This window comes from Natator depressus, chromosome 14 (genome assembly GCF_965152275.1).
Source record: "Natator depressus isolate rNatDep1 chromosome 14, rNatDep2.hap1, whole genome shotgun sequence".
In the NCBI taxonomy this organism is placed as follows: domain Eukaryota; kingdom Metazoa; phylum Chordata; order Testudines; family Cheloniidae; genus Natator; species Natator depressus.
The window spans coordinates 8421686-8446174 of record NC_134247.1 but is presented as its reverse complement, the minus strand read 5'-3'; the positions used below and the strand labels follow the sequence as shown (position 1 = coordinate 8446174).

Below are 24489 nucleotides of genomic sequence, written 5' to 3'. Positions count from 1 at the left end.
AGGCAACCCCCCCCTTATAAATTAAAAACACTTAACAAATATATTTAACACCATTATAAATGCTGGAGGCAAAGCAGGGTTTGGGGTGGAAGCTGACAGCTCGTGACCCCCCATGTAATAACCTCGCAACCCCTTCATGGGTCCAGACCCCCAGTTTGAGAATCCCAGGTCTACACGGCATTGTAAACCCAGGGTTCAAACTCAGCCTCAAGCCTACCCCCTTTCTGTCTACACACAAATCACGCAAATCCAGAGCTCAGACCCAGGACTACATTGGCATGGAGCATCTGAGCCTCAGTCAAGTTGGGACTAGAGTTGCCAAGTTTGTAATATTTAAAAAACAGACACTCCAGCAGGAGTGTTGGAACCTCCCCAACACTGCCTCTTCCTCCTTGCCCCACCTCTTCCCTGAGGCCCCACCCCCTGTTCAGTCCTCTTCCCCATTCTTCCTGGCCGTTCGCTGCTCTTCTCCCCCACTCCCCACCCAGGTGAGGAGGGACTTGCCTGCGGAGCCGGGGCTGGGAGCTGCAGCTGCCTGATGCAGGTAGGAGATGGCCCCGGCTGAGTAGGGCTGGGCAGGTGATGACCTGGCACCTCCCTGCCTTCCCCACCCACTGTAACTGGACTTTGGGTGTCCGATCTGTAGATCTGACCGGACACAGTCAGGTCCCCTTTTCGACTGGACTTTCCGGTCAAAAACTGGGCACCTGGCCACCCTATCCAGGACCTAGGGTTCAAGCCCTATTGTTTTGCAATGTAGACACAGCCCCACTGGACTCCTGCTCATGAAATCCACCAGAAATATCCCACAATCCCATGGGCTGACTTCCTTTGTCCTCTGGACTGTAAAGATTGGTGGACAGTCAGATTTTCCCACACTTCACGATGAAGAAAGGGTGACACCAGCCACATTTTAGGAAGGCGCTAGGAAGTCTGGGATATGAGTGATTGGACTTGGGCCCACGTAATGCAGTGTAGATGCTGGAGCCCAAGGTTGGGATCAAGGGTTCAACAATTCCTAAACTGGGGTTACAGATGAGTGTAGATGCTCAAGCCCTAAGTTAACAAAACAGGGTCTGCTAACTTGAGTTCTATTAACCCTGGGTTTACATTGCAATGTAGGGTACATCTACGCATCAATTAAATACATGCAGCTGGACTGTGTCAGCTGACTTGGGCTCTTGGGGCTTGGGCTGTGGGGCTGTAAAATTGCTCTGCAGATGTTCAGGTTCGGGCTGGAGCCCAGGCTGGGACCTTGTGAGGGCGGCGGATCTCAGAGCCCAGGCTCCACCCTGAGCTGGAATGTCTGCACAGCAATGTTTAGCCCCACAGCCCAAGCCTGAGTCAGCTGATCTGGACCAACCACGGCGATGCTGTGGATCTTTTATTCCAGTCTAGACGTACCCATAGACATACCCTTTGTGCCTTCCTTCCTGCTCTTGGGAAAACCAGGACCCTCAGGCTCCTAACCAAAGTGGCAGCAGCTCTTTACTGGGATTTAAAGCAAATTGATTGAAGACGCACTCCTTACATACTAAATATCAAATCAAAAGAGCAGCAACCTACCCTCACATACTTCTCCAGCCCTCAGATTCCAAATCCAAAACATCTTAGACCTTAGTTTCCTAAGAGATCCACCACCAGACCCTCTCAAAAGCCAGCTCAAAAATAGGGGTTTTATAGCATGCCCAAAAGATCAAATAGATTTGGGATATTTAGAACCAAGCAAAGAGCAAATTCCAAAGTTGAAGAGAGAACACAGTGCCAGCAGCTCACTCTCATGTAGCAAACGTAATCGGGAGAATGGTCCCGCTATTGTGGGGAACTTTTCTGGATTATAAATTATCCTGGTGAAATGGACAACATCAACACAAGTCTATATGCTATACTTAGTTCTGAACACTAATTAACTAGAATCAAACAAGTCAGTGGCATAGAGACACTATGAGTTGTCTTGTCACATTGATTGCCAGTATATTAATGCAAAACAGATTATATACATGGGATAACTTTTTGAACAGAAGTCAAACTCATAATTTTTTAAAAATTATAATTGGCACCCTGTTTTCCTCGGATATGTTGAAAAGCTCAACACTTCCCTACTGGCTTTTGACAAGAAGGACAAGGATCCAGAGCACAGGCTATACAGTATTACATTTTCCCAACAGATCTGGAATCCTAGGGACACCAGCTGAAACTCAAGCACATTAAGCCCTATGACCATAGTTCAAATTTCAACCAGTCAAAGGTAGTGGTACAGCCACTGAGACACATGCCTGTTAATTAGATTATTATTTTTATACAGCTCCATAGAAGCACATGGTAGCTTACAGACCTGTATGAAGACAAGGTCTCCGCCATGAAGAACATATATCACAGCAAATGAAGATGATAGGCAATGCGAGAGAGACAGGAGGGTTCCTCAGTGACATTTTATATAGGGTTTGGTTTGGTTTGTAGTTATTTTGTTTGCTCTGACCTTTATGAAGAGAAATATGAATGGCACAAGAACATGGTTCGGCTGGAGCGTGGGAGTGATGATTGCCAAAATAGATGGTAGAGATGGCAAGCTAACCAGAAGCAATGAGTTTGAGGAGATATTTTTAGGGGAGAGAGAGTGGATGCTTGGCACATCAAAAGAAGGAAGCTGAGAAAAAGGCAGTGGGAATCACAAGTGGGAAAGGGGCTAAAGCAAGGACTGAGGCAAAGCACAGAGGGTGGAGAAGAAATCATGTTGGAGAAGCAGAGCCAATGGCTGAGGATAGTGAGCTGGAGCTCCTTTGCTACATGAAAGTGAGGCCGTAATGGCATTTCTCTGTCTGTCTGTAACACCACAACTTTTGAAAACCACATCTGATCAATTCTTTAATTTTAGGGAATATTAGATATCAATGGGCAGAACCCAACTGATTCTGGTGAAAACTGGAAGTCTGATTGCCATTAAAATCAGGCCCAAAGTGCCCATTTGATACTGCAGTGGAAACTCTCTGGTGCTCTCGCCTTTGGCATACACATATCACAGGGGGCAGCTTACTAGAGGGTCACACAGGTTGCTTTGGTTGGCAGAGCTATACACCCAGCTAGCCTTGGTGGACACAAGCAATGAAGCGTGCAACCCACCAGGGTGGAGCCCTGGGTAGTATGAGCCAGCTGGAGGAGCCGGGGCAGAGTGGAGGTAGTTATGGTTCTGGGACACAGGAGGCTTGCTGGGGGACCCAAGGAACCGGCCAGCTGTAGAGGAGGTTGCAGTGGCTGAAGGAGACAAACCTGGCAGGTGCCAGTGTTTTGATGGAAGGGATACGGGCCGGAGGCCTCACACAGGGGGAGGGAAGAAGATGACAATCAGAGCGCTTGAGTGGGCAGCAAGCAATGGGAAGCGACTGCCGGGGGGGCAGAACATGCTGTCAGTGAGGTGCCCAGGAGAAGCTAATGGGTGCGCTGTGTGAGGGGGAATGGGTGACATGGAGGGCCTGTGTAGGGCACAACCTAACGTCAGACCTGCATGGGAGTGGGCAGAGCTAATATCATGGGATAGCTGGCATGGGCGCAGAGGGCAGTGCTAACGATGGAGGAGGCGCGTGGAAAAAAAGCCTTACACTACGTTCTGGAAGCTATAGGGGGGACGCCACCTATCGGGGCGCGCGGGGAGAGAGGAGCTAACGGCCGTTGCGCGCGAGTGAGGCTAAGGGCACGTCGCGAACGGCAGGACAGGGCCCAGGCACAAGTCCTTAGCGCGCCTTGTTGATTGAGAGGGCGGGGGAGGGACGGAGTCAGAGCTCGGCGGGTTTGGAACCGAGTGGGGGTCGGGTCATCCTGGGCTGGGCGGGGCCCTGAGAGTGAGGCTGGAATCATCGAAGACCAAAGGCAGGGTGGGGGCGGGGCCAGTTGGAGCCGGGCGGGGCCTTTAGAGCGCGCCGGTCTCCGTTTTCACTGGGTGACCCAGTGGCCTAATGGATAAGGCATCAGCCTCCGGAGCTGGGGATTGTGGGTTCGAGTCCCATCTGGGTCGTACCAATCAGACGTTTTGTAGCGAGCCGGAGCAGCCTGGTAAATTCGTGACTGGGCGCCCCCGCCGGGCTCCTGGGCCGCTTCCACGTTATTAACGCCCGCAGGGGCTGCACACGCCGCAGCCCTGACACACTTTTAATCATGCCGTCCCGGGACGCGCGGGAGCTCGGGGATTCTTGGCGGCCCGGGCATGCAAAGCGGGGCTGGGATGGCTGCGCGCACAAGGCCGGGGAGTCCCGCACCGGCGGGGGCGGAGGGGCTCTTGCCTCGCTCGAGGAGGCAGACGTTCCCCGTGCAGCTCGGCCCGTTAACCCTCCCGCTCCCCGGGCGGAAAGAAATCCCCGTGTAGCGGGGCTGCGGGAGCCGGGCTGGCCTGTGCTCCTGCAGCCAGACACCTCCCCCCCGCCCAGCATCTGCGGGTGGGGGCTTTTCCTGCCCCGCGGCCCCGGCCTGAGTGGGTCTGGGACGCAGAAAGGGGGCAGGCCGGGGGCCGGGCCGGAGGCGCCCAGGCGGGTTTGGAGCGCGGCGCCGGTTGCCATGTAAACGCGGGCAGAGCCGGAGCGCTGGGTCGGCAGGCCACGTGAGGGCGCGAGGGAAACAGGAGTCGGCCCCGTGTCCGTCCGAGGGGTGCAGCCTGCCCAGGACGGGGCGTGAGTCGGGGGTTTGGCCCTGGGTGGCCTTTCCTGGCCAGGGCGCTGGGCCGCGGGGTGCCGGCTCCCGCCTTTAGGCTGTGGCAGTTGATGACGGCTCTTCTGTCAGTAGCAGGGATCCCCCTTTGTTTTGCACTTTTAACGGCCGGAGGGGTACTGGGATAAAAGCCTGAGCCAGGGCCCGTTGGAGTCTGTCCACTGACTGCAGGGAGCTTCCGATCAGGGGCCTCCTTCCGTATCCGTCTGGCTCCTTATTGGTTTTCCTTGGGCCTTCCTAGCTGTAGGGTCTAGGGCAACGTTCCCCCTAATTTCTGACAGGCTGTGTGCACAAAACATTTCTTACTGTGCAAATTTGCGTGCGCACGGCCTTTCGCCATGTGCGCGGGGTTTCGGATGTGCACGCGCACAGCTTAGAGGGAACAGTGGTCTGTAGCTCAGGAAAGCTTATGCTCAAATAAATTGGTTAGTCTCTAAGGTGCCACACGTCCTCCTGTTCTTTTTGCGAATACAGACTAACACGGCTGCTACTCTGAAACCTCTCATAGGTGCTGCTGGCTGAGCATTTTGAGGATTTGCTGTGCTTTGTTTTTGGCATGTAATCGGATTATGGTGAGATACAGAGGTAGACTAGGTCTTCATTTGGACTTAATTTTTGATGTTTTAGGCCCAGATTTTTAAAGGTATTGAGACATTGTGTTATGTCAGCATTGTAATGCCGAAGGGATATAGACCGCTAACTCCCTTTGTCAGAAGGCATGGGCGCCTAAGACTCATCAATGGGAGTCTCATCAAAAATCAGTGGGATTGAGATTCCTAAGTGCCTCTGTCACTTTTGAAAATGGCCATTTTATCGCTTAGGTCTTGCAGTGGTAAGCAGCTCGACCCCTAACTACTTTTTAAAATCTGAGCCCTAGTGTTTTGTAGTGAGCCATTGTTCATCACACATCAGGTGTGATGGCATCAGAACTTCAGTGTTCTCTTCTCTATAGTGATTAGGAATGGGGAATTCATCCAGTTTTTCACTGCAAGCCAGTATTGCCACCAGTGCAGGTCTCTGGGGTTTTTCAATAGATGTAATTGGTTGCTAAAATTGTAGTTCTAAACTTCTCTCATAGGGAGAAGGAATCCTATACTAGGAGTGTTGCAAACTGTAGTGAAAACAAACAAGCAGCTTCACCAGTAGTAGCACCAGTGCAAAGACTAGTTTAGACATGTTAACCACCACATTGTCCACAGTGCTACCAGCGAAGCTGAAATTTTAAAATAGCTGAATTTTTAGGAGAAACACCCAGACATAGACACAGCAATATAGTAAAATGGATTGTATTATACTGACAAATAGTTTTATCAGAAGGTTGTAGCTGTTTAGTGGTTTCTTTAAATCATCAAAACGTCTGCATGGTTCTGATGCATCCCACGTACATCCTGAAGTAGATATAAATTACACCCAGAAAGACACCTTCACATGCAGCTCCTCACATGTTCATACTCACATCTTGCCCCCTCCATCCTCTACCTAAGGACGAAAATGCTGCATCAGGAGAGAGAGCATAGGCATCTTTTTCTTATTCCTTATCCTCCAGGGGGCGCCAGTGCTTACCTAGTCTGGTGTTCAGACACTAACCAGCTGACTTATTTACTATTTGAGGAGTTTAAACAACATAGAGAGTTTAACATTCAAAGAAGCTTAACAAATTCACTTAATTATTTGCAGGTTGCATTTTATCCTTGCCTGCCATAGCACAGTCTCATAGAAGCATATTAGATAAATGTTACAGAACAACTGTGTATTTCATCTAATCCACCCCATTGCTTTTTCTGGTGTGTAGCCCCTCATTGTCCCACCCAACCCCAGGAGAAATGGAGAGGAATGCACTGTGCTGGACCAGCTCCTAAACAGCCAAATTAATAAAATATAAATGGTTAAGATGTTTAATGTGAATTCCCAGTTGTGAATTCAGTTCAGCATTGTGTCTGGGTTTAGATTTCTACAATGGTTTTCCCCCACGTTAACATACTTTCAGAATTAAAACATTTAAAAGGCATATTGTAACAGAAGAAAAAGATTTAACACACGATGTTAGGGAAATTAAAGCATAGGATCACATATGTATTACAATTTCCTTACATATTGCAAACCATTTTAGATATCTAGAGAATAAACTGTACACAGCTATTTGAAATAAGACTTTGTGCTGCTGGGGAATTTGTTGGAATATATAAGACAGTCCAGCTATAAAGAAATATCAATTATCTACATCAGACATCAAAGAAATAAAATTTCCACTCTAACAGGTAGCAACCAAAATAAGTTTTCATATACCTTTGGTCTGTTTTATTTAAAATAATTCAACAGACTGGAAGTTTACCATTTACGTCAGTGAGGGCAAATATCCAATCCTAAAGCTGCAGTATTCTCCCAGCCATGTTCTGTCTTGACTGGTAACTTGATACAGAACATGCCCACAGGAGCATTAGAAATCCATAGAGCATTTACATATATTTATTACTGATGCATTGATCATTCTTAGTAAACCATTTAAGCTTAAACTAAGTGATAGATACTACATTCAGCAATCTTTTGGGGCTTCAGTAAGCAGGCTACAGGATATTTCTAATGACCTTTAACAACACGTGTATAGTGCTTTTTGTGGTCAAAGCACTATACAGGTATAAACTAACTGAATGATCCTCATAGCATCCCTTATCAGACAGTGGGGTAAGCAGCTTCAGTGAACATCTGGCTTGGTAATAAGAAGAAAAGTCCTCAACTGTTTAAACTGGTTAGACAGGAACAAGCATATTGGGCTACATGAATTCCACATCAATAAAGTTACTCTCAAGATGAATTTGGCTCAGTGTGTGTAAGATGAGAGGAGGGGTGTCAGAGTTCTAGATACTCATTCAAGTTACTGAAACCGGGTTTTAAAATAAATTGAATCTACTACAGGGAACAGCAGACCTTTCTATTGAGAATGGACAATGACTATAAAAATTTGCAAAATCCCCATATAGTAAGGACTGAAATAGCCAGATGTACAATATAACCGACCTTAAAAAACATGCACCCATTATAACCGACTGTGCATAAATGCTGAGTTCATCCGTCCCGGGCTCCAAAGTAGGTGCTGACATGTAGAGGTGATGTGGTCCCTGATTCTGCATGCTGCATTTTCATGCAGTTCCTTGTATCCAATTATGCATTGATATGTTTTGTACAATTTTCCCTCAGAGGTAGGGAAGGAAAACAAGACCCCCCCGCCAACCCCCACCACTTTGTGTAGAGAGTAGGCGTTTAGGGAAGACGCGTTTAATCAGGCAAAGACAGAACTGACATTTAGACTTTCAGGTAATTGTAGCCAGCGTGGGGGGGGCTCCATACACATTTCTCTTAGAAAGTGGCAGTGGGAGGTTAGCAGGATTGCGGCAGCTTGGTCTTGCTCCAATGGTTTGTCCAGGGAGCGATTCATGTTTCCCCTAAGGCTGCCTCTCATTAGCATGAACCAGGGGGAAGGGCATAAAAGACTCCAGGTCATTTAGAGTCTGGAAACGGTTTCCTTCAAAATGACAACTGAAGCATTCTGGCTCCTCTGTTTTGTCATGGGACCATCGTCCAACTTGGTGGCAGGTAAGTTTCTTAACATTCCAAAGCAGAAAAGGGCAGATTTGCTGTTTTCAGCAAGGAGGGGAGAGGCTGAGCGTTGCTCTTTCCCACAAAGACTAGACACATTATTTCCAATTCTTGCCCTGACAGCCCTCTCCAGCTGTATCCGTTTCAGCATGCTGCAGCAGCAAGCACATGAGAGCCAAGGAAAGGAAGATTTTAGCGTGTCCATTGGTCAAGAAAACAAGCAGACATGCTTGATGTGTCAGAGGAAGGTGTGTGTCTGGGGAGGCTGGAGAGCACCTGCAAGAAACACAGAATCAGCTAATGCCACGAATCCTGAGTTAGCCAGTGTTGAGCAGTTTGTGAGTTACTTAGTGGTCCATGTGTGTGGTTTCTTGTGTGACTTTTATAGCCCCCCTCCTATTCCCTGTAGGCTCCAAATTTGTGGTTTAGTTCAGCTGTTCTTAGCTCCCACCTGTGCCTTCTGCATGTCAGACTAAACGGATTTGTTACTGCATCCCACAAGGGGTATGGAGGTAAAAGGTGCATCTCTCCCAGAGGACAGAAAAGATCAGGTGCTATGTTGCAGTTCTATTTTCCCAGTCTCCAGAGATCTGACAGAGGAATTGAGGGGGATTGGAAATCTGAGTCAAGACAAAATGCTTAATTTCTCCTTAGAAATTCAGTGCTTAGTGAAAGTGTGTCTTGGGGGTAAACATCGCAGGTAGGAGACGTGTTTGAAAGGACTTGTTCAGGCTCCATGGCTCCAGGGAGAACAGCTCCAGGGCACTCTGGCATGTCCCTGTCTTCAGCTTGTACCTCTCCCGCCCCCACTTGTCTCATGGAAATTTCTGACTTCGTATGCATTCAACTCAAATATCAGGAAATCTTTCCCATGACAACAGCTGGTGAGAGCAATGGAGAAGTAATAGTGAGGTCAACAGCTGAGAGTCAGGCTTTGGAGATAAACCAGGACTTTATTCATCTGTGTATGTCAAATACTTCACAGGACGAGTCAGGATCAGCCTCCTACACACTGCAACTGTTAACTGCAAACAGCGAGCGCTCACATTGTGTGTGTGGGTAAACTGGTTTTAAATGCTCTACATTGGCAAACTAATTGCATGGCAAGAATAGGCTGAAAAGGAAGAGGGAACCACAAATTTGAAGGGGAAAAAACTGCACGGGAAAGAAAACTCTGTCTAAAAGGAAAGTCAGTTTGCTTTGTGAGATTCAAAAGGGGAAAGGGACGGTGTGAAATGAGACCTGGAAATTTTCCCAGTTGGCCTGCACTGTGCTGTTAACCTGCCTGACCCAAAAACACAATTATATTTGAACATAATCATCATTTCTTAACTTTCATTTTGAAATAAAGGGCAGATCTCTCTCAATCCCATCTTTCTGCCATCAGGAACAAACTGCAAGGGATCATAACTTAAAAGCAATGGCTTTTCTACCAAACATGAGCTTTTTGGGCTCCTTGACAGCTCTATGGCGCACAAGTCAGAAGTCCAAAATGCTGGATAAAGATCTATTCAGCAATCCTCAAAGCCCACGAGCATTGAAAAGTCCAGATGACATTGTCAATAAGGCGTCCCATGGATGGGAAAACCAAATAGTTCTGTTGTCATAGCCTTTTAAACAATCAGCCCAAGCTGCACTGTGAATCTGGCTCCCCCGGATGCTCCCTGGACTTTCAGGGCTCTTTCGAGAGAAGGGTTTGTTTATAAATCGTGTTTTTAATTTGTAACAATAATAGTAAAAATGCAGATCGCCAGGGTTCAGCTCGCACACAGCTGGGCCAAGTTCCATGCTGCAGTTACTGGGATTCTGTCTGAAATAGGAGCTAGAAAGTTCCCCTCCACTCTTTCCTGTGTTTCTGGCCCCCGCATTTTTTGAAAGGCTGTTTTGTTGTTCAAATCCCAGCTATTTTCCACCCCGCAGCATTTTGGAAATGAGAAGCTAATTCAGATTTTGTCCCACAAGCTATGAGGCCCAGAAAGGCAGGTGCTGTCTTTCCTTATGTGGGGACAGTGAAATCAAATGCCTGTCAGATATGGGCACTCTGCTTTATTCCCGTTAGTGGACCATTTATTGTTTATATTGTGGTAATGGCGAGGCTTCAATTGCCCCCTCCACTCTTTGTGCCAGGCACTGTACATATATATAACAAAGAAAGTCTCTGCCCCAAAGAGCTTACAAGTCGCCTCCCGTACCCCCCAAAAAAGTTAAAACAATTCTGCCTCTTCTGTTTATTTGTACATAGGAGCCCTGCCCTTTATCGGAAAACCCATTCGGGCACTCAGCAAGGATGGGTACAGTGCAGCAGACTCCACACCAAGCCAAGATAAGTTCCCATTTAGAGGCAGCAGTATTGGTGAAGAGAATCACACAGAGCATTGGTTACTGTCTCCAGCTAACCTGCAGTGGCCAAAAGCTGTTGACATCCTCTCAGTCTCACCCGACAGAAAGAAAAAGGCCAAGACCTCCGTGGAAAACAATACGGGGCTGAGGAAAGAGCCTCACCAGGATGGCAGGGTCCTGGCTTCTGAGAGTCACATGGAGGGGCCTCCTCCTGCTTCCTTTGACTTCAGTTACGCAAACAGAATGCATACAGATAGGCTTCAGTCCGAGGCAGCGAACAGCATCTCAGCACACTTCCACCATAGAGCATTTTCCCATTATAAAGGCAGATCCTTGACTTTAGCTGAGACGCATCCTTTCCAAGACACAGGGGCAGCTGAGACAGAAGATCCCAATATGGTGGATCACCTCAACCGACCTGGCAAGATGAATCCCTACAAACAGCATGACCCTCTAAGAAACATCAGCAAGCCCTCCTGGGTCACCAACCGCCAGTCATCTAGCCTGCTGTATCACTTCAACGTGCTAAAGAAAGGTAAGGGGGCACCTCTATGGGAAGGGATTTTGTGACCTCTCAGGAGAACAGGGTTACTTACTTTCACTCCTGAACTCCAGGGGCCATGTTGTGTTAATGCTGCATGTCCACAACACATGTGCATGTTGCAGTTCTAGATGCTGACAACAAGGAGAAGGTGTGCCTGACAGAGTGCAGGAGGGAGAGAGATGAAGCAGAGGCTTTCTGTGTGAGTGAATTTGGTAAGACCGTTTTGTTCCCATTGCATGTATTCTTACTTACAGGCAGGCATGGCAGAGACACTCCTTGGGCCATGCTACGAGCACATACATTTCCTTTCTGGTTTTTAAAAGCCTTCCTGGGCTTGCTCCAGCCTATTCTAATAACTATTTTTAAGGTACCCATCACAGATATTCCTATACATACACAACAAATAGCATCAATCGTGTTTCACTGTCTCATCCCCTTTCTGTTGGTCTGGCACTGGCCTTCTTTGTGCCCCTACTCCATCCACACATCACTGTCAGTGCTAAAGCCATTTCACGAGCCATTTCTTATTAACCCACAGCTGGAAACATCTCTCTCCCTCTGCCTTTGTAGCTGTATTGTTTAACTGGCATTGCATTATTTACCTAATGAGTTTTAGGATATTATTTGGATGGAAGACTGTGCCAGATGATGGCCTGAATAGCATGCTCTCGGCATTCAGGACTTTGCTTTAGCTTCTTAGGACTCCTGCCTGCAGCGGTCATGCTGCATTAGGTTCTAATGGCCATTATGTCACACACACAGATGGTAGAAAAAGATAGTGTAGGTCTGGGTTAATTGCACTGGAAATTGGAGCACAAGTTTTCTGAATGGAGCTGTCTCTCATTATCAAAGAAGCAGAGGATTAGATGGTGTCTTTCTCAATATTTAAAAGCAGATAAGTAAAATACATGCCTAGTACCAGTTAACAGGTGTTTCTATTTCCAGAAAATAAGCATATTATGAGTCATCTGTTTTGCCTGACTAGAAATTAGGCAGTTTTCTACAAATGTGAACATTCCTTAAGTTCCTTCTAGTCAAAATTTTAGAGTGATGCCCAGGACATAGGTCTCTGATTGAGGCCTTGTACTGGCCTTCTGCATATTTCATTCTTTAACGGTTAACAATTTCATTTATTTCTTAAATTTAAAAAAATGCATGCCTCTTAACCCGGCCTGAATGAACATTAATCTGCACAGCCACGGTTCCCCTAGAGTGATCACAGAAGGGGCTTTACTCCTCATGAATTTACATCTAGAGATTAAAGGTCGAGTGGCTGCATCAAAGAGAAGTTTTCACTCCATGAGGCAGGTATGGCCTTGACCTTTGTCAAGGAAGTTTTCTAGCCTTACCTCTCCAGTAACTTTATCACTGTCTGTCTAGAATACATGTGGGGGATTTTCCAGTTCCGCAGTTAACTCAGCCCAGTCCTGGGTCTTTCTGAGGCAGAAATGGTGTAGCGCAGCTCCATGTGGTTTGCTAAGATTAAGACTCATGGTACCTTATCAGGCTGCATTGTAAGGACACTGAGCAAGGGGACTATCCCTTCAAATTAGATAATACTCCAGTGTAATAGAAATACAGCATAATACTCCAATGAATGTTTCTTTTTCTTCTCCTTTTCAAGTGAATACTCAACCCCACCTTTACCCCCACTATTCCCAACCTGCACTGTTATCCAACAATACATAGGACTCAACTTTGAAGTACTTTATAAACTTTAATTAAGACTTTTGTTCACTGCAGCATTGTGATTCGTTTAGCGCCTCCACGCGTATCATGAGCTGAGTATCAATGTTCCACTAGCCACTATAGCGAGTGATTGTTTTCCCTCTCTCCCTTCTTAAACTAGCAGTGAATGGGATTGTTCATGATGTGGAAACACTGGGGAAAGGAGTCCGCCTGGTTACACTCTTGGTAAATAGTGACGGATTATACAAGATGAGTCGCCTGTATATCACGCCCGATGGCTTCTTCTTCCGAGTTCACGTTCTCATTGTGGATGCTTTGAACTGCAATAAACCATGTCCAGATTTTAAACTTGGTAATGAATCCCAGCTAAATCCGGTCGGTTTCTCCTTTGGCTGTTGTGGGATTTCAGTTAACCCAGATTTAATGGGAGTTCATGGGACATTTTGGGCAGAAGGAACTGATTCATTTAGGAACAGGGGGCACACATACGGTTTTCTTTCTGGTTTCCCCGTATCTGCAAAACAAGCCCAACGGTCTGAAAGGCAGAACGGTGAAAGCCGTTCAATCCCCTAAAAAATACATTCTGTAGAATGAAAAGGAGTACTCGTGGCACCTCAGAGACTAACCAATTTATTTGAGCATAAGCTTTCGTGAGCTACAGCTCACTTCATCGGATGCATTCGATACTGTAGCTCACGAAAGCTTATACTCAAATAAATTGGTTAGTCTCTAAGGTGCCACGAGTACTCCTTTTCTTTTTGTGAATACAGACTAACATGGCTGCTACTCTGAAACCTGTCATTCCGTAGAATATTTGCCCTGCTGAAGCCTTCACCAGCAACCCCCAAAAGTCAAGGTGGGGGGGGGGAGGAGAGAGAAGAGAGCTGGCATAACCAGTTCCAGTTTTCGCCCATCTCTTGCTTTATTAGTAATTTGAATTTTGCTACTTTAACACAGTTGGTTTTAGCTTAATTTATGTTAAAAGAAAATGTGGCTAAGCTACAATCATCCACAGTGGAACAGGTGTTTTTCTAAAATGAAACAAGGAAATGAAACCGAACAAGCAATAAACCAACCCAGAGTAAGTTACTTGTTGTTTTGCAGGAAGTCGATACATTGTGATGGGTCAGATATACCACAAGAGACGGCAGCTACCTACACCTCTGCTGCAGTTCCTGAGAGGGCGTCTGCGGCCAGGAGATGGGCTGCTAAGGAGCAGCAGCAACTATGTAAAAAGATTCAACAGGAAGAGGGATCGTAAAGTCCAAGGGGCAGCTCACACCAAGTGTAGATGAGGCTACAGTCCTAACTGCTTTACTAGGGCTTAAGCAGCACTGGCCTTCAGCTAGCAGAACAAAACTGGTCTCTACTTTAATCGAGTCTGACCTTCCTTCCAGAGTAAGGATCCTTTTAGAGTGACTGCAGCTCAGCTCTTGCTTAATTCGGTCTCCAATACTGATGAGCATCTGGTGTCTTATGGGGTTTATAAAACAATGTTTCTTTCAAAGGTTCTGATTATGTAGGTAGATACCACCTTAGTGCGCAAAAAAAGAGAAAAAACCCGCCGCTGAGAAATCAAACCTATTCACTCACTGTAGAGAACATTAACTGGTTAGTGGATTTCCCTTTAAATATGATTCCAAAATAGTAGGTTATCGTTTTTGTAATACGCAATTTAAATCTTAATGTTTGGAAAATAACCCACTATGATTATTTTTAGAGCTAAATTCTTTTGTCAGCACCTCTTATGTACATCAGGAATAACTGGAGTCACTCTAGCTTTACACCAGTTTAACTGAGAAGAACAGCGGTCACTTATTGCTTAGATTAATATTCAAAACTGTATATTTAATAGTGTTAAACTTCTCAGTGCAATGAGATTTTTAAAAAGAGCACTCAAATCCTTAATCTGTAATGGGTTGCATGATCATTTGTAGCTCAAAGGCTGCACAGCATACATATGTAGACATTTGTTTTGAAACACTGTCAAAGGATTTATCAGATGAAGAATTCTGACAAAATAAATAAAATTTTTGCAGCGCTTTGGTTTCCTCAAAGTACAGAATACTGTTTTTTAAAACAACTATGAAAACAATGTATAATTATACCATTTTTTCTCAAATATAAGGGGCCAGATTTTTCTTGTCATTTAAAAACATGTTCAAAATACATATGCCACAGCATGCCTTATTAGAGCTTACATGTGTGTTCATAGATTGCTCCATTTGTAGATTCCAAGGTTAGACAGCACAATTGTGATAATTTAATTTGACCTCCTGCATAACAGGCCATGCAACGTCCCCAGAATAATTCCTAAAGCTTTTTCTAAAACATCCAATCTTGATTTTAAACTTGTCAGTGATGGAGAATCCACCATGACCCTTGATAATTGTTCCAATGTTTAATTACCCTGTTAAAAATGTATGCCTTATTTCATTAATTGAATACAAATCATGTACAAATAACCAATTAGTATGTGTACAGTTACCTATTTGCATGTACAAATTATGGTACCGAGGCATGCAAATCAGTCATGCAATTGCATACACATTTTGCATGCCTAATTACTCTTCTAAAGTGGATGTTCAACCCTGAAACTATTGAATGTATTTGGTATAATTTTTCTACAAAGACACGGGTATGAGGTTTAGATCTGCAAAACAGTAAAGTTACCTTGGGAATCAGTTCTGTGTTGGACCTGATCTTTTACTTTTAGAGCCCTAGTAAGACTTAAATGTCAAAAAGATATTTGTCTAACCCTTTGTAGGAAATGCTGGTATTAAATATTCCTAAATAGCTCCCCCCAGTTATCTCAAATCCAGCTTTTTAGCTTTTTTATCAGTTTGTTTTAATCAGCGCTACTCTTTGGGCAGAAACTTTTTAAAAAAAAAAAAAAAGTTCAGGAAGAGACCCAGTAAAAAGATTCAACACCTTTTCAAAAAAAGGCATCAACTTGCTTAGCTAGTCATGAAAAAGTTATTTTGAAACAGCTTGTGGGGGCCTAGTTCCCCTAACAGTGGGGAAAAATAGCTGCCTTTTAGAATAGCAGTAAAATCTCTTCTTCTTGTCATCAAACTGTTATAAAAGTATCTTGCAGGTGGGCTATGAAAGCTTCTCAACACTGATCTATCAGTCCAAAGTTTATATTAAGCCAGTGAAATTTCATTTACAATGGGGACCTGGCTAACCTACCTCACACCTGTGATATGTATCATCATTACAACATATGAAAAGATTGGAGCCTGCTTAAAAACATTTCAGAGAAGGGGCTTTGGTCACCATAAGAAGAAACCAAGCAGAGACTAACACTAGCACAGATAGTGGCCTGGGACCATGAGCACAGACAAATCCAATAGAAGCAGCTGGTAATTTGGCTTTTCAGAGAGTGCTGTAGAAGTTAAAATTAATTCTAATATTTTTTATTTAAAAAAAAAGCCAAACCTTGAAATCCAGATGGAAGGAGATGGAGGCCCCAGCAAGCATCTTTTATTCCTTAGGCAAAGTTAGGGGTAAGTTAACCTAAGTTACGCTACTCTACGTGAATAATGTAGCTGGAGTTGACTTACCCCAGGTTGACTTACCCCAGTGTTTTCACTGCGCTGTGTCGAGGGGGGACGCTCTCTCATCAACTTACCTTACTCTTCTCGTTCCAGTGGCATGCCGGAGTTGACGGGAGAGCAATCTGCCGTCAATTTAGCGGGTCTTCACTAGACCCGCTAAATTGACCGCTGCTGCATTGATCCCCAGTAAGTGTAGACATGCCATTAGACAAAGATGAACTAAATTTGCCTCTCAGATATAGGCAGCCAAACTTGCGTTCGCTTCAGTGAGAGGTTGCATAGCCATGGTGGGAAGTGGGGGAAGAAAGTCATGGAGGCAAATATCAATCTTGATTTCTGTATGAGTCTGGCCAGCCAGCCAGAATACATTCATTTTGTAGAGCTCTGTAGAATTTATGTCTGGAACCATTGACTTTTGACTCTGCTGTAAGATTTACACCATAATAATGAGGTACTTTTTTTTTTTTTTAAAGGCTGCTGAAGCAAAGGACTCTCAGCAAAACGGTACACCTAGGTCACTATGCATTATGGCAGAGTACACCAAAGGATTTAGCTAAAGAGGAAAAAGCATTTGAGATAGATTTTTTTTATTTTTACCAGGAGACTATTCAGAAACCAAAATGATAGGGGCAGGCAAGCAAGGTAGGTGACATTGATAGAGCAGCGAAAGTACCTTCCCAGAATTGTTCTCGTGATTTATTTCTTGACATGCAATAGACTTAGAGCACTGACTGCAAACACTGCTGTTGCTTCTAAAACACTAAATATTCTTGCTGTAAGTCAGCATTTGTTTGCATTGTCAACTGGGAAAGAAGTGAAAGGTTGGTTTACTGGGCTGTACACACTAGCTAGCTTTTAGAATCAGAAGAGTTTTATCATATGATTGAAGTACCCGCAGAGATGCTTGCTACCTGACAACCAGTAGCTTGCATCTATCTAAAAAGGTCACAGTGCCTCCTTACTGCTTTTATTATGGTACATTTCAGTGAAAACAGAGTTGAGCGTGGAGAATGGCACATTTACAATAGAGATGTCAGTTGAAATTTTCCCAAGAAAACTCTGAGGGGCTTTTACTTTGGCAGAATAAGACTGTTCCATCCTTGCAGCAACTCAATTCACTGGAGGAAGGGCTACATGAATGTCTCAAGTTTGGGTTCTCTATTTTCAACTGATATTTGAGCGTTGATCAATGATGCCCAGTTTTCCATTTATCCAGATTCAGCAATGCACACTTCCCCCACTACCTTCATCCGTGACAATGATCTGAAGCAGACACCTGGAGCGGAGGGTGAAGGGTAGCTCCATTGCCCTGGCTCACTTAATACTTGATCTCCCCACCTGAGACAAATAGGATATCAATGGTGGTAATGGACAGTAGCTGGAGCAAGGCCACTAGCTTAGGACAAACCAACAACATTTGACCACCCCTAGATTTAAACTACTACTCTAGAATAATATTGCACCTGGAGAGTTAAGCCACTAAGGAAATAGATAAACCCTTTATTAGGAAAAGTTGAATTACACAACAATGGCATTTTATTTGTGCCCAACCCCTTATTTGGTGTGTATCTATTTTTTCATTTGGCTACACAGAGACTAGGACATCACGACGTTACTGAAAGAGGGAAAAGCAGCAAGATGCTTTATTTTTCCTTTTGCATCACAAAATCTTAACCACTTCACCTCTTCCAGAAGGAAGGTATTTATTGTATCATATAATAAGTTAAGAGGTAACAGTCCAATATGTTTCAGTGTCTATTACTTAAACATTTAACTATTCATTGTTTTCACTTTTTGGTAAACCCAGCGTGTATGTTTTAACTGGGGGTGTTTAAAAATATATGTAGATGTCCCATACCGCAGACAGATGTTTATAAATCATTTGGATTGCTCTTCCAGACTCTCTTACTGAAGAAGATCACACTATTTTAAAAGCTGTACCTGATTTAAAAAAGAAAAAGAAAAAAAGAGGCCATTATTTATAATACTTGCTTTACAAGCTCAAGTGGGGAGGTGGCAAAGTAACTTCTGAATTGCAATAGATTACTAATGAAGCAAAGGAGTGGAAAGAAAAAAGTGAGAATTTCTTTAAAGATCAAAACATTTCATACTCAATTACATTAGCAGTCTTCCAATAATTAACCAGTATGGGGCAGATTATTAAGCATATCAAAAATGTATTAAATGTACAGGAAAGTACATGTGCAATAGAAAACTAGTCTATAGTACAGCTAGCTTTTCATACTGAGTCAATTTTGCTTTACACAGATTTTAACGATTTCATCATTAAAAGACAGTTTACATTTCACTTTCAGGTTATTTTGTGTGGTGTTGGGATAGCAAATGAGGTGCACATATCAGGCTACACATCTATCTTCATTAAAGGGACACTGTCAAACTTAGGTAGTAAGTTGTTAACTCAGGAAATGTCCCCCCAATTCTAAGAGTCCCTAAAAACCCATATTCCAACAAGCACCAGTGAAAAGGCCAATGCTACAAGTGAAGCAGGCCTTAATAGGACATCAGCAACAATGCTAATGCAGAGACAGAAACAAGCAAATATAACCACATGAATTGCTAAACAGATAAAAGTTTAGACAACAAAAAGGACAAATCTGGCAGGGATTTTTATTTTCAAAACTTTTAGTATGTTTTATTACAAACAATGAAAAGCAAAAAGATTTTAAAAGTAATTAAATGACAGTGTCCCTTTAGAGTGTATTTGCCCCTCAACATTTCTAACAAATTTTACAGGGTCTCTTACTTTAGAACAAAGTTAACTCCTGGTGTTTTTTTCAGCAGGACAAACATGAATATTTTGCAGCCTATCAACTGACACACTGAGCACATAAGACACTGCAGTCTCTCCAGTGATTTACCCAGTTCTATTATGAACACATCTTTCTACAACATTTTATGAGGATTTAAAAGCTTTTGAACTAAATTCTGCATAAGGACTAATTACATTCGCTCAGGTTTATCTGAGGACCTCTGATGACACAGCATAAAGAAAGACAAACCCCAACTTGGTTTAGTGTGTGTCACCAAAAACTCAAGTTAAAACATAATTCAATAACTTTGGAATTTACATGGTAATATACAGAAACAGGACACTGGAGCAACACAGCAGATCTCAAATATTATGAATTCTCATGCTTTTAAGAACCAGTTTTAAGTATGATTTTTGAAATACATATTCAGGAATGATACTGGTATTGCAGATATGGTAATTTTTTTAAATATATCACTTTTAAAAAAAGACAAAACCACAAAACTTGATAGCTGATAGAGCTAGAAAACGTCTCGACATGTTAGCTGGCAATAGAAAAACTGAAAAGATGTCAAGAAAGTGAAAATGTCTATATGAGATTAACATTTCCCTAGCAAGAGAATAATTTGTATTAAAATTTTTTAAGAAGTTATATAAAATTTGGCAATGCCAAGAGCTACATAATCAACCAATGTTTCATTAGAAACGCCACCAAATTGGATGTCAAACACATGACTTTATTTGTCTAGGATGAAATGTCCTATTACGTACAAAAAAAGTACTCTTCAGTTTGCCACAACTGTTAAAAACATAGCAATCTATTGGCTACAGGTAGGAAAGTTCTTTTCGCATTAAGTTTCAAATGACATCATATATATTTATATATGAATAAATAGTACAGAAATACTATGAAGTTGTGAAGAGATGCAGAATATTTTCAGAACTCATTAAATTGAGAATTTTCCTTCTGGCATCGAACACAATGCATACAATATGTAGCATTTCTTTTAAGAAGTCAAAGGACAACATAACCTAAATGCAACTACTCTTCTCATAATATTTTAAGAAGCATAAACTGATTTTGTTTTCACACTGAACAATTCATTTTTAGTTTTCACATCTAGGTTAAATGACAATATCTGTACAAAAATGTATGGGTTTTATTAGATAAAATTAACCCAGAAGAACCTGTACACCTGAGCATGTAATTGTAAGAAAACTGTGGTCAGTAGCAATGTCTTACTTCTAAGAAATTAACAGGAAAGGTTCTTGCATAGCAGGGTGAGGTTAAACCCAAGGGAAGCTTATCCATAAACCAGGTAAATCCCAGATCACTGTAGGACAAAGCTAATTGTGAAATAGTGCAAAATGGTTGTAGAGCTGCATAAACCAGCCTTGGCTGATTTACTGGAGGCAGTTAACGTGACAAAGTCACTTACATAAGCAATGTGCAAGTGATAGCTCAGAGAGAGGAGAAGGAAAAAAAGTCTGCAAGTCACATCTTCCTCTGTTGGCCTCCATTTATCCCTCATGCTAGCTTTCCTTGTACAGGAAGAGACAAAACCACTGAGTGCTCTTCCGAGATATAATTACAAACACGTGGTACATAATTCCTGGATGATATTTTGCCTTCTACTTCCTAATTCAGAAGTGGGCAATGAAATTTCTCAATACTGCCTTTATTATCTGATGCAGCAATTATGGCACCACAGTAGAATTGTTTTTTAAAGGGACAGTAGTTCCTTAATGAAAAAGAAAAACGCTTTCCCTTTCTCCTTTTCTTACCCTTTTCCTCCCCTACTGCTTGGGATACTTCCAATTCCGAACAGACCCCCCCCCCCCCCCAAAAAACAAAACAAAACAAAATTTTACAAACATATTAGCGCATATTCAAAGACACCTACATCTGTGGGGAGAAAAATTATCTCCATTTATTTTGTTTCATTATACATCCATGTTTTGAATTTTAATACAAAAAGAAAAAAAATTAGAATCTGACAAATGTTTACAAACAAGATACCTTCAAATAGATTTTACTCATTTCAGTCTGGTGCAGAGAAAATGACAAATTGTACTGTTATATTCAAGGCAACAGAGTCTGTAGTCAGTCTGTGACCACTTAGCCCAACTTTTATGCAAGCTTAATCATTTTTATCTACCATGAATGATAAACTCATTGTTGATTCCCAGTTTTTTTTGTGTGTGCACATGTGTACATAGCAGCTCCTTTCATAGAAAGAAAAGACATCTAGAGGTCTTCTTGTACTTTTACCTACAGGAATCATGTTAAGATACAGAATGGATTACGTGTAACCAGGGCCGGATTTTATAAGAAAAAATAATTAGCTGACAAATGAGGGCAGCAATAAAAAAGCGTCTTTTTTTGCAACAATAAATAAATACAGTCAAAGTTTTCTGTGTGGACTTTAAACCAGCTTCTTCACTGAAGAACAGACGTGGCATTTCCATGGAGTTAAACTTGACCCCATTTACTGTATCTTTTTTCTTGCTTGCTTGCTCTCTCTCGCCAACAAAACAAAGGTTTCTCACTTCTGCCACAATAGTACAACAATTTGATCTTGACAAGAAAGTGGTGCTGCTGATTTTTATTCCTTTGTCCTTTGGACAAAATAAGCCAAGAATATAATTTGACTGCTGTGACCAATAAAAACACAGTTTACATCAAGTCTTGTCAGGATAACCTGACTAAAAACCATCTGGCTTCTTAATTCAGACAACCAGATTCTTGCTGTGTGTGTATTAGGTTAACACGCTGAACTCTAAGAAGCTGTAGACTGCAGTTTGTTGTTATGAGACCTGCAGAATACAGAAAAAAGTGAATTAAGCACCCTTCATTTTTGAGAACACTGTTTCTCTAAGAGGATGCCAAGGGTCAATCACTGGGAGGGGAATGCAGCCATGTTGTGTCTGTTCATCTTTGGAGACAACCACCATTTAAAACAAGCATCTCTGAACTTTACAGAAGTTTTCAGCTACAGCATTAAAAAAATTCCATTGTATACAAAACATGATGCTTCACTGGAATATCCAAAAATGCCCAAAATAAAATTTTACTAATCAAGATACATAATAGTATTCTGTAATAGGGAAGGCATAAAGACAATTCATAAGTTATTACTTTTGGTAAAATATACAAAATATACCGAAGTTACATTGATTTGGGAAGTCTTTGGATAAACGTTCAAACATAAAAAACTGAATAGTAAAAGAAATTAATACCACATTTTTGCTAATCAGAGTTCAGCGAATCCCCTTTCTAAAGTTCACAGTTTTATTGGTGACTGCAAATAATTAATTAAAATACATAGTTTCCAAGACTAAATTATTTGACTTTGTTTAAATACAGTATTCCAAGGAACAGACAGTTTCTTAATACATTTTTGTTTACCAACATGGCTGCTGGCAAATAATTGTTTCCATTTTAAAAAGAACAGTTAATATTTGGACACTGATCTGGATTTTTTAAGGCAGTTTAATGTCATGGTACTGTACAATAAAAGAAAGAGTGACCCCAACATCCAGTTCTGATTCCAGTTAAAAAGGTCAGACTAAAGATATCACAATCTGCAAGAAAAGAAAGAACATGGATGGTGTAAATGAAAAAGCACAATAAATAAGATGCAGCAATGAAATTAGTGTGCAAACAATGAATGTCGGATAACCAAATATGACTGAATGAAAGAAGCATGAGCCAGTAATGGCCTGATAAAAGCAGATATCATAAAATTAAATTAAGAGGGTAAACACACAATTGCTTCAGTTGGCCACACCTGCACTTCCTCCATTTGGAAAACTGGCAACTTCCACAAAGATGGATATAAGTGCAGCTTCTAACCGAGTTAATTGCAAACAGATTTAATCCTGAATTGATCTAAACCTACCAGAATTCAAGTGTAATGGTCAAGTTGACTAATCTACCAACTGGCTGTACATAATCAGAATTCAGATTCAAGTTGAATTTAATGAAAGTAATATTTGTAATTAAGTCATAGGTGGTTTACTGTTGGGATACAAATCTGCAATGACATATGGAGAGTCCTATTACTATACTAGTGTTAAAGAGTAAGCTAGTCTCAACTTTAATTATAGCAGTACCACCACTCACAGCTCCCTGGTTTCATGTAAGTCCGTTCATGATACTATGCATTACACATACGGACATATGGACTGTAGCCTGAAACGTAGTTGACAAGCTGTATAGTTCATGTTAAGCAGACTGCATGTTAGTTTTACAAACAAAGTTCCCAGATGGAATATTCTGTACCAGTCTTTTCCTGCAGAAAAGGAGTTTAAAGCTAAGTTTCTGCGTTTTTTTAAAAAAAACTATTAGTCTGCAATTTAAATTTCTATTATTCAATTGGACATTTAATTGCTTAAAAATGAGGGTGAACAGGTTATCTAACTAATACAAAACAACAAGAAAAGATGGAAGTTCGTTAGGTAAGAGTAAGGAACTGTTTACTTTTGCATACATTTGAATTTTCCTTAGATTGTGAGCTCTTTGGAGTAGGGGAGCATCCTTCCTTCGTGTTAGGAAAGGACCTGGCATCAGTGGACTGTAAGTAGCTAATAATGATATATAACCTGTATTCAAAACAGAAGCTGGTCCCTTTGATTTGGTTTTCACATTAACTGAAAAGGTCTTATTTATTTTAATGTTCAGTTTCTTTATAATTATGATAATGCCCATATTGATATGGAATTCATATTTTAAACAAAAATTATAAAAATATTTAAGTGGGATAACGTTCAAGCCCTAAGTTTGACAAAAATCAACAGCTGGAATGTATTGACTCTAGATTCTTCCCTTCCAAATCTAGCTATAATGGCACCTGTGTGGGAAGAGGCAGGCCTTTATAGGAGTGTAGTAAGATAAGCTTAGGGTAGTAGGAAGATTTTCTAACACAAACTCAGGTTACAGGCAAACGATTATCAACATGGGGAACACTTTGCCTTACCTGCTTGCCTTGAATCCTTTTAGCTTCTGTACAAAGAATGATTCAAGAACCTCTGCACATTGGTAAAAAGGGGAGTCACTTGGATTGTAGTAACGACAGTTATCAAAAATTTTGGTCATATCTGCCACAAACTCTGTCACCTTTTTGTAGTAACGTTTCAGGATTCTTTCTTCCATGGTAGCAAGGTCTTAAAAGAAAACAAACGAACAAATCAACCCACACCTGTTATTTAAAATGAGACATCTTTAGTCTCCCAGACAGAAGTTACAACATTTGATGATGATATAAAGTAACAAAAGCACAACTGGCTTGGCTACA

At 42.3% G+C, this 24489-nt stretch overlaps 2 protein-coding genes and 1 non-coding gene across 14 annotated transcripts in view; 2 read left to right on the top strand and 1 right to left on the bottom strand.

The window, feature by feature from the left end:
* The first annotated feature begins 3909 nt into the window (after positions 1 to 3909).
* Positions 3910 to 15555, top strand: C14H17orf58 (chromosome 14 C17orf58 homolog). 2 transcript variants are annotated; one of them, XM_074971195.1, is made up of 5 exons: positions 3910 to 4047; positions 10532 to 11164; positions 11296 to 11385; positions 13023 to 13214; positions 13967 to 15555. In XM_074971195.1, exons 1-5 carry the CDS (start codon positions 3951 to 3953, stop codon positions 14155 to 14157), a joined length of 1203 nt encoding a protein of 400 aa, XP_074827296.1. In that variant the 5' UTR covers positions 3910 to 3950; the 3' UTR covers positions 14158 to 15555. The 2 variants fall into 2 exon arrangements, with proteins under 2 accessions (XP_074827296.1, XP_074827297.1); XM_074971196.1 differs by lacking the exon at positions 3910 to 4047 and adding an exon at positions 7878 to 8286 and having other exon boundaries at positions 13967 to 15554.
* TRNAR-CCG (transfer RNA arginine (anticodon CCG)) lies at positions 3937 to 4009 on the top strand. Its single transcript has one exon. It is a non-coding gene; the product is annotated as a tRNA-Arg (tRNA).
* Positions 15556 to 18257: 2702 nt separating the features above from the next.
* Positions 18258 to 24489, bottom strand: part of BPTF (bromodomain PHD finger transcription factor) — a 91254-nt gene continuing 85022 nt past the window's right edge. For 8 of the 11 annotated variants that reach the window (XM_074971171.1, XM_074971178.1, XM_074971173.1 and 5 more), the window contains 2 exons: positions 24172 to 24358; positions 21123 to 22009 (listed from right to left, as the gene is read on the bottom strand). In XM_074971171.1, coding sequence (XP_074827272.1) covers positions 21973 to 22009; positions 24172 to 24358 — 224 coding nt within the window. In that variant the 3' untranslated portion in view covers positions 21123 to 21972. Of the gene's footprint in view, positions 18364 to 21122; positions 22778 to 24167; positions 24359 to 24489 lie in introns of those variants that run through there. The other 3 variants (XM_074971174.1, XM_074971175.1, XM_074971181.1) reach the window with 3 other exon arrangements.

Coding starts and splice junctions, on each gene's coding strand:
- C14H17orf58 (XM_074971195.1), top strand. CDS start 3,951: ATGGATAAGGCATCAGCCTCCGGAGCTGGGGATTGTGGGTTCGAGTCC. Junction 4,048..10,531: donor TAGCGAGCCGGAGCAGCCTG/GTAAATTCGTGA, acceptor ATTTGTACATAG/GAGCCCTGCCCTTTATCGGA. Junction 11,386..13,022: donor TTTCTGTGTGAGTGAATTTG/GTAAGACCGTTT, acceptor TTCTTAAACTAG/CAGTGAATGGGATTGTTCAT.